Here is a 13,381-nt window from a genome sequence, read left to right on the forward strand (position 1 = left end):
AACGAGCCTCTGGTACAATACAATGTTGGATCATATTCTAGACTTCTCCATAAACTAACTTAGGATATCTCATTTATCCTAGTTATTAGACATCATTTTGCATGTAACACACATATTCTGTTACGTTCTGTTGTGTATGTGTTGGTGTGCATTTTTATTCTTTATTTTGTATTTTGTTTCTGTGCCTTTTGTTAAATGGGTTGCATGAATAATTTAGAGAGACTGAAATTAATTTAAAGCAGATCATTTGAACGCAGTGTGTCTCAGTTAATTTTAAAAAAAAGAAAACGATAATAATAATAATAATAATTACTAGTAAATGTCCTAACACGTAAAGGTCACTCTGTGATCCCAATCTTGAGCCTTTATTGTGATCTTTGAATCATGCCTGTGATAGGTTGATTGATTTTTTTTCTTTTTCTTCTGAAATACAGTATCATAAGATAGAGTAGGTCTCAGGGGACAAATATCAGTAAAACATCTCTCACAAAGCTGTTGATAAAATGTGGTCTTCAGAGGAAGGGCCACCTTGAAAGTGTCATGAGAAGTTTTGATCTCGTTGAGGGCCAGAGAAGACTATCTTGTGAGAGAAGAGATATTCTGGAGCCAAATGCCAGGCCCTGCAGTTACTGTAGTCTAGGAAGAATTCCACAGAGTCACACCTACGCACACATGCAAACATACAGAGGCCAGCATGCTTAAATAAATACATATTTTATTGAAGGTATTTTTTATAACAGAGTTAACAGTTGGGGATGTGCTAACAAAGTGTCATTTGGCAATCCACAACTACGTCAAACAGGAGTATCAGTTTTTCTGTGTTTTTTTTCGTTTTTTTAAAATCTACAATTGAATTTCACATGAGCATACATCGTGCATCAGCCATAAATGGGCATGATGAAGGCAATAAGGCATGCCATATTCAAAGATCACAATTTAAGGCGGCAAATTGATTTAGCTAAAGTAGAAAATGGACACTCCCCTGTCTCCACCCCTTTAGAAAGTGAATGCTGCCCTTAAAAATAGCTCCTGATGTGCACCACCTGCCCCAACTCCCCATTGGCTATGCCCCTTCCCAGTTAGCCACGCCTTTCCCCATTAGTAGCCCCTCCCCCTGTGCTGTCATGTGACCGCAGCGCTGCGTTTAACTGGTGTCACCCTTCTCCCATACAGGTGACTCTGGTGCTGAGGAGTGGTCCCACTGGAGCTCATGCTCAGTTTCGTGCGGTCAAGGGTCGCAGGTGCGAACGAGAACGTGTGTCTCGCCGTACGGAACACACTGCAGCGGCCCTTTAAGGGAATCGAGGGTTTGCAATAACACTGCTCCCTGCCCAGGTAGTGTTAGCGAGGAGGATCTTCAGCGCTACCTCCCTCTCTCTCTCTCTCTCTTCACCTCTCACCACCAGGAAAATGTCTTCATATATACCTTCCATTCAACTTTCCCTGTCAACTTTCCATTAATGCCTGATGTATGTTAGTATGATTATTATAGTTATAATAATATGAATTCTTATTATCTTATGACCTTCTTAATTGTCTTATGTTATATGGCTTCTTGTTCCTCTTCTCCTTTATTATTATTATTATTATTATTATTATTATTATTATTGTCAGTGAAAAATGTTTCGTTTTTTGTTTTCTTTGTGTGTTTGCCTCTCATTCTTGGTCTTTATTATATTGTGTCTGTCTTTTCCCATCAGATTTTTTATTTCCCAGCAAACAGCCACACATCTTCATGTTTATAAGAGCCATTACCGTCACTTATGAGGTGTAGCGTTGTGCGGGTCTCACGAGAGATGGCGGCTTACCTTGGGCCGTAGGCGTCGGCCCTGTCTCTCTGTGCGCATGCCTTGGCTTTGTGTGCTTGCAGTAAGCCAACAAAAAAGGACAAAAGGCCTTTAATAAAAAATGAAAATATTTGAATGCTAAAGTTGAAGTGCAGCATTCACATTTAACTATTGCTCCAGGCCAAGTTATTACTATTTTTTTGTAATATTTTCAAAAGAATACTGTGTGGCCTTATGGTGAAGTGTAAGTATGAAAGAAAAATGAAAAATAAAACTAGTTTTTCTGAAGTTGTCTGCTGAAAGATAAAAATACCGGTCTGGGAACACTTTTAATGCCCATAACTGCCCAATAGTGCCCCACACTGCTCCATACTACCCTTCTACTGCCCCAGGCTACCAAAATCGACCCCATTTACTGCCCCGTTCTGCCCCATAGTGTGCTCTCCTGCCCCCACGAACCCCCACACAGCCCCGTACTGCCCCAGAGGGCTCATGACTGTATTTCCGTTTATATTCCCCCCGCTTGCTGTGCAGTAAGGTCCGCTTTGCTTCGCTGTGGAGGGCACTCTCTTTTATTACAAAAATCCTAAAATTGAAAGATACCCCCTCTCCGTGTCCTGCGTCATATTTTCCCAATAGCAGCGCAAGAGCTCACGCTCACAGCCTGCAAAATCCACCAGTGCCAATGCCGGAACTGGGACAGACCACAAACAAAACAAAGAAAACAAACCCTGTTGAACTATAATCTCTGAATGTAACGCTATGCTTTCATTGAATGATTAGATTTTTATTATTGACTTTATTGATTGATTTATTGACTGAACTATATCAGGTGAATTCTTTGTTTATTTATTGATGTTAAATATATTATATACACATACTATATCTACGTAATTAGCCATCAGCGGAATTGTGCTATGGTGCGGAGGATGAATTCCCCAGCTGGTCTGTGTGTTTTTTCACACATTAGGATGAGATGGATTACCAAGGACCAGGTGGATGTCATCATGTCTTAAGGTCTAAAACACAATGATCTACTTCCATACAATGAAGTGGACTACATTCCACTTCGAGTTTGTCCCACTTGCTTTTCATTGTGCGATAGTGCCTTCTGTGGTAGACCAGGAAATTGCAAGCTCCCTTTCCCAACCTCATGCAGCGCAGCGTGAACGGAAAATGCAGTTGGCTGGCCGCATTTCAAAGGACATGCCCACTAGTCCTCCTCCCAGGGCTATACAATAAATGCAATTGTTTGTAGCTTTGCAAACTTGTACGGTGGAACTAAACATCTGTAGACACAAGGGTCTGAGAAACGTGAACAGAGCTTGACAGTTGTGTCTTTAGGCCTGACCTCCTTACCCCACTAGCCAGACGTTCTTCTTTTGAGAAGCAGAGCATTCCGTGGGGCTTAACAGGTATTCTAATGAATGTAGTTTTGGTAGCAGGCCGTGGGCTAGCAGTGTCACCTGTCTGTTGCTGATGGATTGCTCCTCATAGGAGACGACAGGAAGAAAGTCTGTGACTGCTGTGCTGGAAGGGAAGGCAGGAAGGTGAGCACTCAGGGCAGGGGCGGAGCTGCAGAGGTTAGGGGCGGAGCGGCAGAGGGTAGGGGCGGAGCTGCAGAGAGAAGGGGAGGAGCCACAGAGGGAAGGGGCAGAGCCGCACAGGGTAAGGGAAGAGCCTCAGAGCACTCAGGGCAGAGCGGAGCCTCAGGACACTCGAGGAAGGGGCGGAGCCACAGAGGGTAGGGGCGGAGCCACATAGAATCTCCCTGTCGCTGGAACTTTGCACTGCGTCCTCCAGGCGTCTGTGTGGCAGGCTTCTGTTTTGCTATTAAGGGAACGACTGGCCCTGAATGGACATTTTTGTTTGACAGAAACTCAAGTCAAATGATTCTTGTCCACAGCTTAATTGGTGACATATTTTTAAATGTTATTTTTAATTTCATTAAACTTAATGGCTAACATTCCTTGCGGATAATTATACCCCATAGGCAGTTCCAAGCTACATGGTGAAAACTGTCAAAACTCGTTAGCATCAATGACACATTAAGGAAACACCATTAATTAATTAATTTGTTGATTAATTTATTTCTCATAATAAGCTGGGAGCAGAACACTTCATCCTTAAGTGGCAATTTTAGTTTTGGAGAGGCTGATGACAAAAATTTTATTTTGAAAGGGTTCATGTCATGATTGAAATTGCTGTACATTGTGTGTGGAAAAATAACACAATACAAAACCAATCACAAATAAAAGCTCTTTGCACTACAAAGGTCATTGCGGTTAGATTGAATCTGGGTCGTACAGAACTGTCATTGATAATGCGATGAAACTATTTCAACGTTTTATTTTATTTTATTTTATTTTTTTCTGGCCAACTTACACTCGCCTTGTTGAACAAACCTCAGTCCAGTGAATGAGACGCTGTGGGTTTGTAATTTCTGTAACAGGTAATACACTATGTGACCAAAAGTATCTGGACTCCGCTTAGTCTGGGGCTGTTTTTCAATTAAGGGCTAAGCTCCTTAATTCCAGTGAATGCGAATCTTAATGCTACAGCAAACCATCACATTCTAGATGATTCTGTGCTTCCCCAACGGTCTTGAGAAGGCCCTTTCCTGTTTAAGCATGACAGTGCCCCCAGGCACACAGCATGGTCCATATAGAAATGTTTTTTTCAGGAACGGTGTGGAAGAACTTTACTGGGCTGCACAGAGCCCTGACCTCAACCCCCATTCAATACCTTTGGGATCAATTGAAAAAAACCAACTACGAGCCAGGCCTAATCGCCCAATCACTAATGCCCTTCTGGCTGAATGGAAGCAAATCCCTGCAGCTAAGCTCCAACATCTAGTACAAAGCCTTCCCAGAAGAGCGCAGGTTGCTATAGCAGCCAAGGGTGGACCAACTCCGTATTAATGCCCATAATTTTGGATGAGATGCTGGATCTCTGGTGTCCACATACTTTTGGCCGTGTAGTGTATAGTGTCAATAAGATAACTTTGGTACATAACCATCCACATGCATTAAACCAGTGTATATAGCACTATTTATTAATCAATGTCAATGCCTAGCACCCCAGCAGTAAGTATGGTATTCTGTGAGACTTTGGGATGTCCCTCTCTGTTCACGGTATGTGAATAGCAGACGTGTTTGATTAATGTTGTTTGAGCAGAACTGTCTGTCTTTTCCTCTCTGCCATCAGAGCCCAGAAATGAGGATTTCCTCACCGGACCCCCTGGCAGACCCCTCTCCCCACACAGCTGCTTCCAGAGAATTCTATACTGCCTGCTTCCCTAACACACACGCAAACACACACACACACACACACACACTCAAACACACACACACACACACACACAAATGCTCACACGCACAAACACACACATGCATTCACGCACTCTCACACACACACACACACACAAACACACACTCAAACACACACACACACACAAATGCTCACACACACAAACACACACACGCACACACTCACACAAATGCACACACACTTACACACACACATGCACGGACACGCATGTGCACCACACACTAACGTATACACACACATGCACACACATACACACACAGCACATGCATACACCCCACACACATGCACGCACACACACACACACACACACACACACACACACTGTCCAGCAGTCTTGCGTTGACGCCTTTGGGCTAGATGCGGTGCTTTGTGATGTGCACCCCATTACATGAAGGACAGGGTCTCCCACAGGATCTGCCACAGCCAATGAGCTCATTCCTGAGGACATGGCTGTCTGGCTGTCTTCCACCCCTCCTCCTCCTCCCACACCACCCACCTAGTGCCCCGCCCCCTCCCCAGCAAGAAAGCGGTCCAATCAGAAGCGCCGTTTGCTCCTCTCTCCCCCCCCCGCACAACCCTCACCGATCCCCCCCCCCCCCGGGCCCGTCCCGAGTCCGGGGTCCTCCGGCGTCTCGGGCGGGCGGCGGGCGAATTCGCGAGGTGGCGGTCGCCCCGGGCAACGGGTCGGCGCTGACGGCGGCTCTCTTGTCGTCCGCAGTGCACGGCGTCTGGGACGAGTGGTCCCCCTGGAGCCTGTGCTCCTTCACCTGCGGCCGAGGCCAGCGCACCCGAACCCGGACCTGCTACCCGCCCCAGCACGGCGGGAGGGCCTGCGACGGGCCCGAGACCCAGACCAAGCTCTGCAACATCGCCGTCTGCCCAGGTGGGTGCCTGTTCTCGCCCCTTCCTCCTCCTCCCCTCCCCTCCTCCCCCCCTCCGGGTCTCCAGGGTGATTCTCGCCCACAGGGACTGTTAGCCACAGCTCCCCTCTGGCATCCAGATGGGGGGGGGGGGTGGGGGGGGGGGGGGTGTAATTGTGTCAGTTCGGAAAGGGCTGTGAATTTTTCCTCCATTAGGAAAAAAAGAACCTTGCGGGAACTGACAGCCGCGTAATGTTCTCCCTCCTAAGGTGAGTCGCCAAATGCATTTCTGTAACGGAGAGGCGAGGAGTCTGAGTCGGGTCGAAGCGATGCGTTCTGGGTCCGAAGGGCGCCTCGCGTCGATTAAACCGCAGCACCGAGTCCGCTTCGGCGCGCGAACTCTCCCTCTCGTTCGGAAATCGTTAGCGGAATTAGCCGTGCCGTTTCGGTTCGTCACGGAAACAGACAGATTCCGTCGCGTCCAAAACAAAACAGCAAGGGCGTTTGTCAGACTTCCTGCGAGACGTAGGCGTTTGGACCGGTCGGAAGATGTATTTACGGCTCGCGTTGACAATGGAGACGAAGTGCGCTTCCTGATCGGGTTCAATAATCAGCCTCGGAGGACACACATTACTCACCGGGCCATCTGCTGAGAATTTGGCGAGGGTTTGCCGAATCTCATCTCTCCTAACAGTGTGTCCCCAAATTAGAGTTCGCTCCAGCCTATTGCGTTTCTCGTGTGGTTTGCATAGCCGGTCTCCTTCTCTCTCATGTCCTGAGAAATAAGCGCAGAAAAATGTTTGTGCTCTGCGATGATTGTGAGATGCTGAATTACGTTGTAGGGCTGTCTAAGTGGGGCGAATGGCTGTTTACTGCCTGCAGAAATGCGAACGATCTCGGCCGACTTCTCTCCTACATCTTTCTCGTTGTCAGCCATTTTGAGCCTCTTTCCTCCTCCCCTCAGATGAGCTTGAGCGCACGCTGAAATATTGAGACGTTCCAACAGGCTGATCGGTCTGTGCTATTTTAGGCAGAGGTACTGCAGCAAAAAAAAAAAGAAAAGAATCCGGCATAGTGTGGGGAGCGGGGGGGACGTTCAGTGAAGGATCTAAATGCGTTCTTTCTCTCTCCCTTTCTCCAAACCTGTCCCCATCTGACCCCCCCTTGCCTCCGGTTCCTGTGGCTGGTTCCTGTTCCTGTGGCCGGTTCCTGTGGCTGGTTCCTGTTCCTGTGGCCGGTTCCTGTTCCTGTGGCCGGTTCCTGTGGCTGGTTCCTGTGGCTGGTTCTTGTTCCTGTGGCCGGTTCCTGTGGCCGGTTCCTGTGGCTGGTTCCTGTTCCTGTGGCTGGTTCCTGTGGCTGGTTCTTGTTCCTGTGGTCGGTTCCTGTGCCCGGTTCCTGTGGCTGGTTCCTGTGGCTGGTTCCTGTGGCCGGTTCCTGTGGCCGGTTCCTGTGCGCGGTGCCTGTTTGGGGCGGGCCCCGCAGTGGATGGGCAGTGGCAGGAGTGGAGCCCGTGGAGCGACTGCTCGGTGACCTGCGCCAACGGCACCCAGCAGCGGACCAGGCACTGCTCCGCGGCGGCGCACGGCGGCTCGGAGTGCCGGGGCCACTGGGCCGAGAGCCGGGAGTGCTACAACCCCGACTGCACAGGTAGCGGGGGTCACGGGGTCACAGGGTCATGGGATCAGCCAGCTTTTTGGCATCGAAAGGTCCTGAGAAATATTGTCATGGGCGGCGGTATCCGAAATGTGTTGCACGGCCATCTGTTTGTTCTCTCTCCTGGCTGCACGTCAAATAGTCAATACCCAAAATCAGAATTGTCTTTTTACAAAGGATCAAAGTCAAGATATGTCACAGGCAACTCATCAGTAAACAGCATTTCAAATCGGGAAAAAATATACATATTTTGGATGCTACAAACTGACGCTAAGGACAAATGCTGGGATTTTCTGGCACAGTCTGTGAGAGTTGACTATAAATAGAGTGTAGTGAGTCCTTGCTACTGAGTTAGTGGAGAACCTATTATACATTCTGGTGAAATTAGGTTTTCTGAGTGGGTTCGCTGACTCATTGAATGAAAGTTCTCTCAATATCTCAGTGTTGAATTATAAGCTAAAATTTACTGGAGCAGTGCAATGCTCCTGGTTGTTGGCCATACACAAAGATATACACACAGTTTGAGAAGACATATAGTGTGCACATTATCACACACAATAACACAAACACAAACACACACTCAGCACACAAACACACACGTACACTAGACTACACACATGCGCGCACACACAAACACACACACACACACGCAAACCCACACACACACTCAGCACACACACACACTCACTTACAAACGCACACACACAAACACAGACATCTGTTTAAATATAGCTGGTTAGCAATTCAGTTTTTATCAGTCTTTTTATTATTAGTTCATCTGCTGACACTCACTGGGAGTCAGGCCAAGCAGAGCCCCAGCATTTCCTCCTAGGTGGACTGGGGGAGGGGCATCAACCCTACTCTGTTCAGTAGCATGTTGAGTAGTAGTTTTTTTTAGAGTTAGGTTGCCTTGGTAAGAATTTGTAAGAAAGTGAGAATTGCTTGTGGGAGCTAATATAAGCATCAGGTGCTTTATCCGGTCATTCATTTCTGCTTTGGTTTCATCTTGTGCTTGCAAGCATATGGCTGGAGGAGAAAAGAAAAACATCATTAGTTGGGCTTTCTGCCATCGAATGCATTTACTTAAAAAAATAAATAAACGCAAAGGACGTTCACCTGCTCACCTGCATGCTGGAGGAAACAGAAAGCACCGCTAGCCGCTCAAGGCCACTTTGAATGAAAACCGTTTTCGGGATTTGGGCTAACAGGATTTCTCCGTATTGTAATGCTATTTGTCCCGAAAAGGCTTTTTCAGTCCCGGCACGTCTGTCGGTGTCACATTACCCGGCCTTAAATGTCAGCTTAGCTATATAACCTCACAGCCGTCCGTTCGCTGTTCTGTCAAAATAGCCTAATTCTGCATCCTGTTGCTATGGCTGGCTTCAGATAAATCTCTCCCAGTACCGTCGCCTCAAAAGCACGAGAGAAAAAAAAGAGAAAAAAGAACTGAGATGCGATTGTTTCTTTTCGCACGAAACCGGGTGTTGAATTAACAAAGGTGCTGCACGGTTTTCCCTCCTTCTATAAAAACGCCGGCCTTGCTTTTCGGTGTGTCCTCTTGCGGGAGCTTTGTGCGGGCAAGGCGCGCTTTGTTATTCCCGCGGCGTCGAATCGAAGAAGACAGACGCGCGGCGACGGCCGTTGCCGGGCGCGGAGCTGAGGGAGACGAACGGCGGCGGCGGTTCGGACGGCGTCCTGCCTTCTCCCCTCGCTCTCCCCCCGCAGAACCGAATCGGACTGGGAGGGCGTTCGAGGCCCCCTCTCCTGAAAGAGCGCCAGAGGGGCCCTGTCCCGTGTTCCAGGTCTCGCCCCGCGAAACCGCGCCCGTTTCTAAGCGGCCATTTTCTACATGACTGCGATGAGCCAGAGCCTGTTAGCAACATTTAGCGTGACACTGAAGAGCTGAATGAGTGTTGGAGATCTGAAGACGAGCCTTGGGCTGATGCCCCACAGCGGTAGTTGAACTTGAGTACACACCAGAGGAGGAGACAGGAAGTAGGCGGGATTTGGGTACTGCTACGCGTGAGGTCATATGTTCTGTTACGGGCGAGCGGTGTGTGTAAATGGGGAGGGGCAGGGGTGAGGGCCTTCTTCCTCTACTCAAGTTATTACAGCTCACATTGTTAGCCTCCATTATTTGCTGTCAGCCTATGGGTGGCCAGCCCTGCTCCTGGAGAGTTTAAGGGTTTTTGTTGCTAGTCAGCTCTTAATTTATAGATTTTGACAGCTATTTAATTCAGCTCCGCTGGTTTCTTGTTGGCCACTGACTTCAAGGTGTAACGGAAAGCCATAGCGCACTGTAGCCACCCCAGCGTTGGTCTATATGTGGATTTTTTTTTGCCATTGTCCCTTATTGCATAATATCAAAGAGAACATGGCCACTGGTACATGGCCCGAACCAAAGTTCCAGTCCCATGTGGATTGTCACACTGGTGACTGGCATTTGATCATTTGATCAGGACACAATTTGCCAGCGTCACACCCGGTACGAGTGCCCTGTCTCGAATATCCACGATGTTCTCTTTGCTTTGGCGCTAGGTACACAGTAAAATGCCCCGTGTTAACTCAACTCATAATTCAACAGATAATAGAGTGGGACCCAAATATCGTTGAATTAACACTGTTTGGGTTGAAACAACACCTAGACATTTCACTGTGTGGAGTAGAGGTCGGTGGAGTTATTTTTGAGCGCGAGCAAATTTGTCAGACTCCCAAAACAAGCGCTTTGTTTTGGGGGCGCCTTCGCGAAGTTAGCGGGGTGAAGGTGCGTCCTTGTCGGTGTGTTTTCGGGTGGCAGACTCCCCCTCGCTCCGGGCCCGTCCCGCCCGAGCGTCTCCGGCGAGGGCGTGCGATTTACCGCCCGGCAGAAGGGGAGCAGCTGCTTTTTTTTCTGATGCGGAATTTTTTACGGCGTTCATTAAAAAGCCGTAAAACACGCCGCCTCTTTTTCGGAGCTTTCTCGTAAAATGCCTTTTAATATTGGCAAAGCGAGGCGAGTTACTGCTGCAGTCGGCGAGAGAGGCCCCTCGGGCGATAAAAATGTGACACTTTTCCGATTATGGCGAGGATTATGATCCTGATTGTATTAATTGCGTCGGGTGGAAAAAAAAAAAAAAGAGAGAAAAAACTTGTTTTTACCACGGCTCTGGGTGAAATACGCCCAACCACAAATTCTTTGCCAACTCTTTACAGGAATTAATAATGAGCCCCTTCCGTTGCAAATGAGCTTAATTCACAGTCGCTGGATGCACTTTACATAATTGCAAATCGCAATCTATTGAGGGTGACACAAATAACGCTCAAGGTTACGCGGTCTCACCGAGGTCAGACCGCATTATCGAAATTACAGGTCTGAAAGGAGAGAGGGGCTGAAACGGACAAAACGGACCCCGCTGTGTATCGAGTTCCAAATGGGTCCAAAAAAAAAGAAGTCTTTCGTAACTCCCGTTTCCTCCTCCAGACAGGAAGGGAGGTTCCACGTCTGACTGCGTTTCCCACGCGCGATTCAGCCTCTTTCCCCGAGCCCTCCGAATTCATCATAGCGTGATTTCGGGCCCTTGTTTTTTTTTTTTTTTTTCTGTTACGACAAACGGAAACCTGGAAAGAAAAAAACGATTTTCCCCCGATTCTCCCCTGTTCTCCCCAATTCTCCCCGATTCTCCCCTGTTCTCCCCAATTCTCCCCGATTCTCCCCTGTTCCCCCGCAGCCAACGGACAGTGGAACCCCTGGGGGCCCTGGAGCGGCTGCTCCAAGTCCTGCGACGGAGGCTGGCAGAAGAGATCGCGGGTCTGCCAGGGCGCGGCCGTCACCGGGCAACAGTGCGAGGGCACGGGCGAGGAGGTCCGCAGGTGCAGCGACCAGCGTTGCCCAGGTAACCCCCCCCCCCCAAGCCCCCCCAAGCCCCCCCCCCCCCCCCCCCCCCCCAGCCCCGGTAACCGAGCAACGGAGTCCGTTAACTCAGAACTGGCTAAGAAAGGCAGAACAAAACAGGTTCTGCTAATAATTACCCACCGCCCACCCCCGCCTCCCCCCCTTTCTCTTAACTCAGGTGCATTTGTAGCGCAGGGAGGGTTGTTTTAAAATGGCAGTGGATCTGTGGAGGGCAGTCAGTGGCAGGGCGGGCTCACTTATTAGAGTGCTGGCTGGCTGTCAGTGAAGTTCTCTCTCGGCTCTGAGGGATGATTAATTTCCGTAAGTAAGCGATGGCATTGATTACCTGTACTTTGTTATTGTCTCCATGGAGATGATCGCTGTTACCGTGGTGAATTTCAGTCGGAGGGTGTTGCCGCAGTACTGCACTGGGTCTGATTGCTGGATTCGTCTGTCTGCGGAGAGGGTGTCTGAGGGAAGGATATGTCACAGGCAAATGATCAAATGCTGCTTGGGCATTTGCGCACACACATACTGTATATATACAGCACACACGCCCTCAACCGAATAATATTTACACATGTACTCTTACACATATGCATATGCAATACAAATACACTCATACACATGCATAAATATAGACACACACACACACACACACACACACACAGGCAAAATTCTGGCTTCACTCATAAATCTGTTTGTAAAAGTACCATCTACTGCAGCAGATAGTCTAATAAATCTGCCTCAGACACATTTGGACTGCAGTCTCCAACAGTGTGACACGGGGAGATTTAAGCCTTACAGCCAGCGCACAGACAAGCCGTGCGGGGAGAGAGAGAGCGTTCTGTTAGAGCGACGGAGAGAGAGTGAGAGAGAGAGAGAGGGGGAGAGAGAGAGCGTTCTGTTAGAGCGACGGAGAGAGAGAGGGGGGGAGAGAGAGAGAGCGAGAAAGCATTTTGAATTCAAATTTGAGTGAGAGAGAGCAAGAGCGAGTGAGAGAGGGATAGAGAGAGAGAGAGAGAGAGCCAGTGAGTGACAGACAGAGAGAGAGAGAGAGCCATGTCTGCCTTCAGTTAGCTGCCGTCATGGCACCTCACAGCTACGCCCGGCCCATTTGAATTCTGGGTAAGGTGACCCCGTCCTCCCTGCCTGCAGCCCCGTACGAGATCTGCCCGGAGGACTACGCCGTGTCCATGGTGTGGAGGAGGACTCCTTCCGGCGACCTGGCCTTCAACAGGTGTCCCCCCAACGCGACAGGTGAGCCTCGCCGAGCCCCCCGCCCTGAACGCCGCGCTCAGCGCCGGGGCGTCACACGGGCGCCGTTTACGCCCCAGTATCAGCCGCACGCTAACGGACGGGCGTGGCCACTCCCTCGCCACGCCAAACGCACACAAAACAAAAACTCTCAACCGCTAATGAAAACGAAGCATCCTCCACTTTGGGTCTCCCTATCTGTTGCGCTCTCTCTCTCTCTCCCTCTCTCTCTCTCTCTCTCGCTCACTCTCTCTCTCTTTCTCTCTCTCTCTCCCTCTCCCTCACTCTCGCTCTCTTTCTCTCTCTCTCTCTCTCGCTCTCACTCCTGCTCATGCTCTCTCTCTCTCCCTCGACCTTTCTCTCTCTCTCTCTCTCCCTCCCTCGCTCTCTCTCTCTTTCTCCCTCACTCTCTCTCTCTCTCTCTCTCTCTGTGGTGCGTTCTCAGCCCTTCGCCGGTGAAATTATTCATGTTTGTCTGCGGTAACAATGATGAATATGTACCTGTCATATCTGACTAAAACCCGCATTCACGCTGTGCCTGATTCTAAGTGGTTTATGCCCCGCGCATCAACCGAATTCTCTATTTGCATAACATTGACCCGCTCGGATCCCCCCCCCCCCCC

At 49.1% G+C, this 13,381-nt stretch overlaps 1 protein-coding gene across 6 annotated transcripts in view; it reads left to right on the top strand.

Annotated features, from left to right (window-relative positions):
- The window catches only part of adgrb3 (adhesion G protein-coupled receptor B3), a 201,268-nt gene that overhangs the window by 88,802 nt on the left and 99,085 nt on the right, over window positions 1–13,381 (top strand). For 5 of the 6 annotated variants that reach the window (XM_035400743.1, XM_035400740.1, XM_035400738.1 and 2 more), the window contains 5 exons: window positions 1,174–1,335; window positions 5,836–6,000; window positions 7,460–7,624; window positions 11,338–11,502; window positions 12,660–12,761. In XM_035400743.1, coding sequence (XP_035256634.1) covers window positions 1,174–1,335; window positions 5,836–6,000; window positions 7,460–7,624; window positions 11,338–11,502; window positions 12,660–12,761 — 759 coding nt within the window. The remainder of the gene's footprint in view (window positions 1–1,173; window positions 1,336–5,835; window positions 6,001–7,459; window positions 7,625–11,337; window positions 11,503–12,659; window positions 12,762–13,381) is intronic. The other variant, XM_035400742.1, reaches the window with a different exon arrangement.

Source organism: Anguilla anguilla, chromosome 18 (genome assembly GCF_013347855.1).
Source record: "Anguilla anguilla isolate fAngAng1 chromosome 18, fAngAng1.pri, whole genome shotgun sequence".
Lineage (NCBI taxonomy): Eukaryota > Metazoa > Chordata > Actinopteri > Anguilliformes > Anguillidae > Anguilla > Anguilla anguilla.